This window comes from Mustela nigripes, chromosome 4 (genome assembly GCF_022355385.1).
Source record: "Mustela nigripes isolate SB6536 chromosome 4, MUSNIG.SB6536, whole genome shotgun sequence".
NCBI classification, from domain to species: domain Eukaryota; kingdom Metazoa; phylum Chordata; class Mammalia; order Carnivora; family Mustelidae; genus Mustela; species Mustela nigripes.
Window position 1 is genome coordinate 106,562,429 of NC_081560.1, and position 10,992 is coordinate 106,573,420.

Sequence of the window (10,992 nt, forward strand, 5' to 3'; positions counted from 1 at the left end):
TATTCAGCAGGGTTGACATTCAAAATGGTTGGAGAGATTAAGAACTTCCATGACCAGCAACATTTAAAAGAGTATATGACCACCAAGCCAGCACTACAAGAAATATTAGGGCGGGTGTGGGGGGGGGTTCTATAAAAGAAGGAAAAACCCATGGGTGACAGAACAGAAGTTTACAGAGAGATTCTGTACAAACAAGGACTTCACAGGCAACATGATGTCAGTAAAAACATATCATTCAAAAATCACTCATAATGTGAATGGCCTAAATGCTCCCATAAAATGGCACAAGGTTACAGATTGGATAAAATGACAGGACCTGTCCATATTCTGTCTACAAGAGACACATTGGGAACTTAAAGATATACCCAGACTGAATGTGAAGGGATAGAGAAGCATCTTTCATGCCAGTGGGTCTCTAAAGAAAGCTGGGGTAGCAATTCTCATATAAGAAAAATTATAGTTTAAGCTGAAGACTATAGTCAGATACAGAAGGCCACTACATCATTCTTAAAGGATCTAGCCACCAAGAAGATGTAACAGTAGTAAATATATTTGCCCCCAACATGGGAGCAACTACATAAGCCAACTGTTAATCAAAATAAAGAGTCCTATTGATATGAATACATTAATTGTAGGGGATCGTAACATATCACTCTCAGTAATAGATCATCCAAACAGAAAATCAATAAAGAAACAAAAGCTTTGAATGACTTTGGACCAGATGGACCTCATAGATATATACTGAACATTCCACCCTAAAACAACAATACTCATTCTTCTTCAGTGCACATGGAAGTTTCTCCAGAATAGACCACATACTGGGTCACAAATCAGGGCTCAAAGGATACCAAAAGACTGAGATTATTCCCTGCATATTCTCAGATCACAATGCACTGAAACTGGAACTCAACCACAAGAAAAAATTTGGAAAGAACTCAAACACTTGGAAGCTAAAGACACCCTGCTTAAGAATGTTTGGATCAACCAGGAAATCAAAGAAGAAATTAAACAATTCATGGAAACCAATGAGAATGAAGACACATTGGTCCAAAACCTATGGGATATGGCAAAGGTGGTCCTAAGAAGGAAATACATAGCCATCCAAGCCTCACTCAAAAAAGTCTGAAAAACGCAATATACACCAGCTCTCTTTACATCTTAAAGAACTGGAAAATCAACAACAAATTAAGTCAGCCCCATGCACAACAAGGGAAATAATCGAGATTAGAGCAGAGATCAATGAGATAGAAACTAGAGTTACAGTAGAACACATCAATGAAACTAGAAGCGGTTCTTCAAAAGAATCGATCAGATCGATATACCACTGGCCAAACATATATAAAAGAAAAGAGAGAGGACCTGAACTAATAATATGAATGAAAGTGGAGAGATCACGATTAACACCAACGAAATAGAAACAGTCATCAGAAATTATTATCAACAGTTATATGCCAGTAAGTTAAGCAACCTAGAAGAAATGGAAGCATCCCTGGAAACCTATAAACTTCCAAGACTGAAAAAAGAAGAAATTTACAGCTTGAATAGACCAATATCTAGTAACAAGATTGAAGCAGTGATCAAAACCTCTCCAAAAACAGGAGCCTGATGGATTCTCTGAGGAATTCTACCAAAAATTCAAAGAAGAAATAATAACTATTCTGAAGATGTTTCCAGAAATAGAGACAGACGAAAAACTTCCAGGCTCTTTCTATTAAGCCAGCATTACCCTGACCTCCAAACCAGGCAAAGACCCCATCAAAAAGGAAAATTTTAGAACAATATCCCTGATGAATATGGATGCTAAGATTCTCAAGATCCTAGCTAATCAGATCCAACAGTACATTAAAAAATTATCCACCCTGACCAGGTAGGATTTATCCCTGGGTTCAACATTTGCAGATCAATCAATGTGATAGAACAAATCAATAAGAGAAGAGAACCACATGTTCCTCTCAGTTGATCAGAAAAAGCATTTGACAAAAAACACACCCATTCCTGATTAAAACACTTCAAAGTATAAGAATAGAGGGAGCATAACTCAACTTCATAAAATCCATGAAAAACCCACAGCAAATATCATTCTCAATGGGGAAGAGCTGACAGCCTTCCCTTTGAGATCAGGAACACAACAAGGATGCCCACTCTCACCGCTCTTGTTCAACATGGTACTAGAAGTCCTAGCAAAGGCAATCAGACAACAAAAAGAAATAAAATGTATTCCAATTGGCAAAAAAGAAGTCAAGCTCTCTGTCTTTGCAGTTGACATGATACTTTATATGGAAGACCCAAAAGACTCAATCTCTAAACTACTAGAACTCATATAACAATTCAGTAATGTGGCAGGATACAAAATCAGTGCACAGAAAACAGTTGCTTCCTTCTACACTAACAGTGAAAATATAGAAAGGGAAAGTAGAGAATCGATTCCATTTACTATAGCACCAAGAACGATAAGATACCTGGGAATAAACCTAACCAAAGAGATAAAGGATCTGTACTTGAGAAACTACAGAACACTCATGAAAGAAATTGGAGAATACAGAAAAAGATGGAAAAGCATTTCATGCTCATGGATCAGAAGAATAAACATCATTAAAATGTTTATACTGCATAGAGCAATCTACACTTTAAATGCCATCCCAATCAAAATTCCACTGACATTTTTCAAAGTGCTGGAACAAACAATCCTAAAAGTTTTATGGAACCAGAAGAGATCCCGAATTGCAAAGGAAATGTTGAAATAGAAAAACAAAAGTGGGGGCATCACGTTGCCTGATTTCAAGCTTTACTACAAAGCTGTGATCACCAAGAAAGCATAGTTCTGGCACAAAAACAGACACATAGACCAGTGGAACAGACTAGAGTGCCCAGATATGAATCCCCAACTCTGTGGTCAAATAATCTTCAACAAAGCAGGAAAAAATATCCAGTGGAAAAAAGACATTCTCTTCAATAAATGGTGCTGGGAAAATTGGACAGCTATGTATACAAGAATGAAACTCGATCATTCTCTTACACCATACAGAAAGGTAAATTCAAAATGGATAAAAGACCTCAATGTGAGGCAGGAATTGAACAAAATCAGAGGGGAGAACATAAGCAGTACCTCTTTGACATTGGCCACAGCACCTTCTTTCAAGACAGGTCTCCAAAGGCAAAGGAAACAAAAGTGAAAATGAACTTTTGGGACTTCAACAAGATCAAACACTTCTTCACAGCAAAGGAAACAGTCAACAAGACAAAGAGGCAACCCACGGAATGGGAGAAGATATCCGCAAATGACACTACAGACAAAGAGCTGATATCCAAGATCTATAAAGAACTCCTCAAACTCATCACTCATAAAACAGATAATCATGTCAAAAAATGGGCAGAAGACATGAACAGACACTTCTCCAAAGAAGACATACAAGCGACTAACAGACATATGAAAAAATGTTCATCATCATTAGCCATCAGGGAGATTCAAATCAAAACCACATGGAGATACCACCTTACAACAGTTAGAAAGGCCAAAATAACAAGACAAGAAACAACGCGTGTTGGAGAGGATGTGGAGAAAGGGGAACCCTCTTACACTGTTGGTGGGAATGCAAGTTTGTGCAGTCACTTTGGAAAACAGTGTGGAGATTCCTTAAGAAATTAAAAATAGAGCTACCTTATGACACTGCAATTGCACTACTAGATATTTACTGCAAAGATACAGATGTAATGAAAAGAAGGGCCATATGTACCCTAATGTTCATAGCAGCAATGGCCACAGTCACCAACCTGTGGAAAGAGCCAAGATGCCCTTCAACAGATGAATGGATGAAGAAGATATGGTCCATATATTTAATGGAATATTATGCCTCCATCAGAAAGGGTGAATACCCAACTTTTGTATCAACATGGATGGGACTGGAAGAGATTATGCTGAGTGAAATAATTCAAGCAGAGAGTCAATTATCATATGATTTCACTTACTTGGGGAGCATAAGGAACAACATGAAGAACATTAGAAGGAAAGGAGAAGTGGGTTGGAGGAAATCAGAGGGGGAGATGAACCATGAGACACTTTTGTTTCCCTTGCCTTTGGAGACCTGTCTTGAAAGAAGGTGCTGTGGCCAATATCAAAGAGGTACTGCCTATGTTCTCCCCTCTGATTTTGATCAATTCCTGCCTCACATTGAGGTCTTTAATCCATTTTGAGTTTACCTTTCTGTATGGTGTAAGAGAATGATCGAGTTTCATTCTTGTATACATAGCTGTCCAATTTTCCCAGCACCATTTATTGAAAAGACTGTCTTTTTTCCACTGGTTATTTTTTCCTGCTTTGTCAAAGACTGTTTGACCATAGAGTTGTGGGTTCATATCTGGGCACTCTAGTCTGTTCCACTGGTCTATGTGACTGTGTATTTTTGTAGGAAGAAGAATTCTGAATTGACTTTTATTTCTTTCACCTCTTTAAAGATGTTGTCCTGGGGCACCTGGGTGGCTGAGTGGTTAAGTGGCTCCCTTTGGCTCAGGTCATGATTCCAGGGTCCTGGGATTGAGTCCCACATCAGGCTCCCTGCTCCGTGGGGAGCCTGCTTCTCCTTCTCCCTCTGCCTGCCACTCTGCCTCCTTGTGCTCTCTATCTTTCTATCAGATAAATAAATATGATCTTTAAAAAAAAAAAAAAAGATGTTGTCCCATGGTTTTCTGTTTTCTGCTTTTTCTGACTAAAATTCAGCTGCCATTTGTTCACCATTGTTTCTGGTAAATGTGCCTTTTCCCCAGACCACTTTTAAGAATTTCTCTGTACCTTTGATTTCCATTGGTTCAATATAATATGCTTAGGCCTTGTATTTTTTGTAGTTTTCATGCTTGGGGTTCACTGAGCTGCTTAGATTTGTAACCTGATGTTTTTCATTATATTTTGAAGACTTTCAGCTAATTTTTCTTATATTTTTTTGGTGTCTCATTCTCTTTTTCCTCTTTTGTGATTCCTTAATTATTCATCTGTTGAACTTCTCAGTGTCTAAGACTGTCCTTTTTATGCACTGTTTCTTTCTGGTACTCTGGTTGGATTATTTTTATTGGTTTGTCTTCAAGTATAGTGACCTTTTCTTCTGCTAAGTTAAAATTGATTGTGAAGCTTATCCAGTAAGGTTTTCATTTCAGATGCTATACATACAGAGTTCTATAATGTCCATGTAGTTGTTTGTTTGTTTGTTTGTTATTTTAGTTGACATTTCTTTCCCAAAATTTCCTATCTATTCTTTCATGATAGCCACTTCCAGTGTTAGGTACTTGTAAATATTTGTAGTAGCTGCATTACTTTCCTACTGTTAACTCCAAAAACTAGCCCGTCTCCGCACACATTTGTATCAGTTGCCTTTTATCATTGGGATGTATGTTCCTCTTTTTTCTCATATCCAGTAACTTTTTATTGATACTGGACACATTGCAGGGTCTGGATTCTATTTTTTTCTCTGAAGCTAGTTTCTTTCCCCCCTAGCAGACATGTAAGTTACTAGATAATTAGCTTTAATTCATGGAAGCTTTGTTTTATACTTTGTTAGGGTGATTCTGTTTCAATTTTGCCTTTACTTTTAGGGTGACTTCTTATTCCTGAGATACCCTTTACTTCCAAGGATGGCCCTTCTGGAATTTCAGTAGAAATCCTGAAGGTTTGACCAAGCTTCCTAACTTGGTGGGATTCAAACTTCAAACTGCCTCCTCTTCATTGGCAGGGCTTAAATTTCCTCTCAGCTGTATATTTATAAATTTGGGGGGCAGCTCAGGATTTTAGGGAAGTTTCTCTGCATATTTTGTAACATGCCTCTACAGATATCTTTTAAAATATCCCCCATAAAAATATAGCTGCTTGTATGTCTGGGTGACACAGCCTCTTAAGTTTCCAACTCCTGATTTCAGCTCAGGTCATGCTCTCATGATTATGAGCTTGAGCCCCATGTTGGGTTCTGTGCTGGGTGTGGAGCCTGCATTTCATATTCTCTCCCTCCACCCCTCTGCCCCTCCCCTTGCTCATGCCCTCACTCTCTCTCTAAAATAAGTAAAAAAAATTGTTAAAAAGTACAGCTGCTCTGGAAGCCCTTCACTCTTCCTTTTAATGTCCTGCATCAAACAGACTTGAGAATAATCCTCAGGGGTAAGCTGTATTACCACAGATCTCATTCATCACAATTTTTTACTTTCCACGGTTAAATATTCTCCAGTTTTTGCCTGCTTTTGGTCACTGCTAGTGCCTTCAAATAATTGTTATATATGTCAACCCCATTGTTTGTAACAATCCCATTATATAACTTTTTATGCTGTTTTATAAGTCATTTCTATATATAAATAGTTGAATATATGTACATATGGATATATAAAGATATGTAGTTATTCTAGTGTTTATAAGTGTTTCATGCAGAAACACTTACCTGATACAAACTATTTGCCATTGCCAGAACTGTAAATCTTTCATCTATCACATACTTTAAGAAGTTAAAATTTAATTTTTCCTATTTGCCTTAGCTAGAGATTGATACTGATACTGGCTAATTGATACTGGCTAATGTTTTTCACTTTACTATATAAATTGTATTTCAGAATACACATGTTAGACTATATCTTGATTATGAGTTTGTGCCAGTTCTTAACTTTTTTCTTTATTGAAACAATTTTAAAATGCATGACTCTGCTTGGCTCCATTAGAATTTTCACTCATTGTAAATAAAGTCAACTATAGACACTTGTGGGGGAAAATATGGCCTTTTGATGCTGCCAGAGATTCAGAAAAAAATGAGTTATCATCTTTTATTTTAAGTGTAACTTTGCCTTTCACATATATAACATCATAATTTTAAAGAGGGCACTCTTCCTCCTAGTCAGTCATTATTATTGAGTCATCTTTTTCTCCGTTTTTCTTTTTTTTCCTGCCTTCAAAAATTGGCCTGTCTAAATGCTTATCTTACTAGTCTGTATAGCAGCATCAGTTTATAGTCTCAGATTACATCAAGAGGGAATGTATTCAGCTTCTTTGTTTAATTTTGGAGACCTCATTTTATCTGATGTACTTGAACTCTGTTGGGAATTGCTTCAGATTAAATCTGGCCATCCCTCATCCTAAGTGGGATCTGTTTCGTGGACTGGTTAACATAATCAAGACAAGTACTATAGGAATACATTAAGTGATTCAATGGAAACATACCCCGTTGCTAGTATTTGAATAGTATAGATTGGATAATGAATTCTTTTAGAAGCATTATACATTGTGTACTCTTACTTATGTCTGTTTTAATTGAACATTAAGGGAATGCAGTATTTTAATGGTAACCCTGCCAGTATCTTTATCTAGAGGCCTGTTGCCATTTTTGTCTTCTCTGAAATCTTTGTTGCCGAGAAAGGCAGGATTACACTTTTTCTTTCAGATGGAGTTGGTGTAATGTATTCTTGGTTATCAAAATACTCATAGTTTGGGGACTTTGAAATGCTAAATATTCATGGTGTGTAAAGAAGCATGATACATAACTACGGTCTTAATTACATTAAAATGCTTACTTTTGTAGATACACACATGGGACCTAGAAGTCAAACTGTAAACTGCTTCTGATTATGGATGACTTTGTTCTTTGCTTCTTGTGTTTTTCAATTTCCTTTTATGCACATGTTAACTTTTAAAAAATAAATTTTTGGGGGCGCCTGGGTGGCTCAGTGGATTGAGCCGCTGCCTTCGGCTCAGGTCATGATCTCAGTGTCCTGGGATCAAGCCCCGCATTGGGCTCTTTGCTCAGCGGGGAGCCTGCTTCTCTCTCTCTCTCTCTCTCTCTGTCTGACTCTCTGCCTACTTGTGATCTCTCTCTCTCTGTCAAATAAATAAATAAAATCTTAAAAAAAATAAATAAATTTTTTAAAACCTAAAAAAAATATATATATATATATATTTCCTGCTAGTTTTTGCATTATACAGTCTGTATGTTTCATGCTGTTACTTACACTTAGCCTTTTCCAGCCAGGCTCTGCTTATCTGCAAGAGGCCAAGGGCAAGTAACAGCCTCCATTCCTCATTTTACCGTATTATCTCTCAAGCTGAATGGCCACACATGGTGGTTTCAGTTTTCTTTCTGTGACTAAATGTCTTCATTCTTATTATGTTACTCCTGTAAGATGGACCAGTGTTTTGGAGGAATAATTGTTAAAGTATACATAAAGACTATGTGAATGTTTCCAGCAAGAATATCATGACAACAAACTGCTTTATAGTTCATATAAACTTGAAAAATGAGAGATTATAACGGCAACAGCAGAGAGAATAGTACCCAGATCTAGTGGCTATTATTTGATAAGCCCTGGGTATGCTGGTTTATTTGGGTCACATGACGTGAGCTGGGAGCACAGAGTTCTCTCCTATAAGCCAGTCCTTCGGGATAGAATACAAAACCTCCCATGGCCTGGTCCACACTGTATTCTGACCTTGGTCCTCATGTCACTTTTTACTCTAACCTATGGGATAGGGAGCCTTCATATGCATTACATGTTTTCACGTGGTGTCCTCTCTTTGCCTGGCTAGCAATCTAATCCTTTTCCTTAAGAACTCATGTCATAATCCAGTTAACATCAATGAGCTCTACTTTAGACAAAATTATACTATTTGTATTAACAGTTAGCTTTCACAGATCCAGAAAATAAATAATCTCAAATGTTTGTTGTTATTTATTTTTATTTTTATTTTTTTACCTAGCAACTTCCCATTGAACTATCTCAGCACACTGGCTTATATATAATGTAACATCCTGGTACAGGATCATTACACTAAATTACTTTGTTAACTGTTGGCAGTGCAGACTTTTCCAGTAGTTTCTTGGACCTTGAACGCCCTGTCTTTGTCTTGCAGGATGCAGGCTGGCTGGTAGGAGTGAAGGAATCAGACTGGCTTCAGTACAGAGACCTTGCCACCTACAAAGGCCTCTTTCCAGAGAACTTCACCCGGCGCCTGGATTAGGGCCAAGAATATTATAGAAAGAGCCCGGTTTTTGGGTTTTTAAACTTCTATGAAAACCCAAAGAGTTCACTTTTGCTGTTGCACTCTTAATGATGTACAGGCTAGTGCCAGACAAAGCTTGGAAAGATACCAGTGGAGCATGTGTGTAAGAAAAAAAAGGAAAGAAAAACAAGTAAATTACAGAAAAAGTCCTCACTGTCTCCCACATTATCCATAACAGGTTTCTTTGTGCTTTGTCCAAGCTGTGGAGACTCTTGTCCTTGATCCCTTCCCACCATTTCTAAAGTAGCTTTCTCCAGACCAGAACCTTCATTTCTCTGCACCAAGTGTATGATCCTGAGTGGCTGCCCTGCAGAAGATGTGGCGAATTTTCCTGTAGTACAAGATTATCTTCCCCTGCACAGGTGTGAGCACGTGCTCTCTCTCCCTTTCAAGTTGACTGTGTTTCAAACTCAACTGCTGCACAAAACATTCTTTTCCAACACCTCCCTCTCTATATACATCTGGCCACACAGTTCCACATGCTAGTTGCCATCACTCTCAGATCTATGTGTATGCACGAAGCTACATATACATAGTTGCTTCCTTTCGTTCCATCATAGCTCTTTGCCTCCCAAGTGTCATTGATACATGCATTGCTCTTGCTCTATCTGGCATTAGAGGTGCAGTTTTGCTTCAGGGCAAAACCAGTCATCCTATTGCCAAAACAGTCGACAGTATCTGTGTTTTGTAATGTGGTTGTCAGGACACAGTGACAGATAGCATGTCACGGCTGCCATCCCTTTGGAGAAAGCAGAGGTTTGTTATTTAAGCTTCTAGCTGCTGTGGTTGGAGTTAAGCTAGTCGGGATGAGCAGCTCTGTAGTGTTCCCTTTTAAAGGTTGGCTGGCTGATGGGGCATCAAAGTCAACCCCCAAAGAACACTATTAAAAATAAAAGCTCCTATATATTTCCAACTCTTTATATTTATGCAACTCATCTTCTCAGATTGTCCTAAAACAAGATAGGTGATGTATGCTGTATCCACAGGTCATCTGTAACAGTTATGTTTTCAGTGCTGTGTCATTCCAAATAAACCTTTGGTAACCTCCAGCAATTACCTGCTTCCTTCTGCGGAGTCATTTGTTTCACAAAGTTTGGTTCAGTTGGAGGCACTACTTGGAACAGGGTATGGATACTACGAATACTATGACACTGAAACAGGTTGGAGTTGTTATTTGTGCGGAAATCTGCTTATTCCTCTGGATTATGCTCCGGAACCTGCCTCCCTTCCCCAAAGCCCTTCCCCCCGGTCATTGTTGATCACCCAGCGATGACTACAGCACAAATAACAGCTGTGGACTGAGGCCCCTGGCAGGTGCCAGCTGTGACCCAACCATGTATCACCGAAAACCGGATGACCTTCATAATCAGCACTTTCCTCTACCACCAGCTCATTTTTTCAGTCACTTTTCTTTCTGCCATGTTGATGCTTGTAAATACTTTAAAACCTATAGATCACCTGGAATGGAAAAGTCAATTCACTGGGCCACTGTTCAGAGAAGAGAATTCTTAAAACAAACATCTTTTATTTGATTTACTCTCTTTCGTGCTGGTATAAACCTGTACACAATGTAAGCTGTTCAAGAGTGGGCATTATTAGACTCATGAATTTACTACGTGTTTCTGATTTGTGACACCAGTCTGGTGGATTACCAACTGGTGGATAACAGGGAAATAGCTGTTACTGATCCAGGTTTTTTTCTAGGGGCTAATTGAGAGGAAAGCTGGATCATCATGAACGCTTCTTTAGCGCAAGAAAACAAGGAGCACTTCCCAGTAGCATAGCTGGTTATTAAACAAATAAATTGCAGCAATATGAGATTGATAATAAGAGGCTGCTTCTGATATTGGAGTACACGGAGAAGTTACCAATGAGACTGAAATTTCAATTCTTGTAATAAAACGCACCTGATGTTCTTGAAATAACAATTGCTGCCTCTCCTGGAGCAGTTATTCTGCAATCCCTCCCACACTCATCCT

The 10,992-nt window shown here is 38.4% G+C and overlaps 1 protein-coding gene across 2 annotated transcripts in view; it reads left to right on the forward strand.

Annotated features, from left to right (window-relative positions):
* AMPH (amphiphysin) overlaps positions 1 to 10,066 on the forward strand; it is a 255,664-nt gene extending 245,598 nt beyond the window's left edge. For both annotated transcript variants that reach the window (XM_059397249.1, XM_059397248.1), the window contains one exon: positions 8,864 to 10,066. In XM_059397249.1, the coding sequence (XP_059253232.1) occupies positions 8,864 to 8,971 (108 nt within the window). In that variant the 3' untranslated portion in view covers positions 8,972 to 10,066. The remainder of the gene's footprint in view (positions 1 to 8,863) is intronic.
* Positions 10,067 to 10,992: the final 926 nt, after the last annotated feature.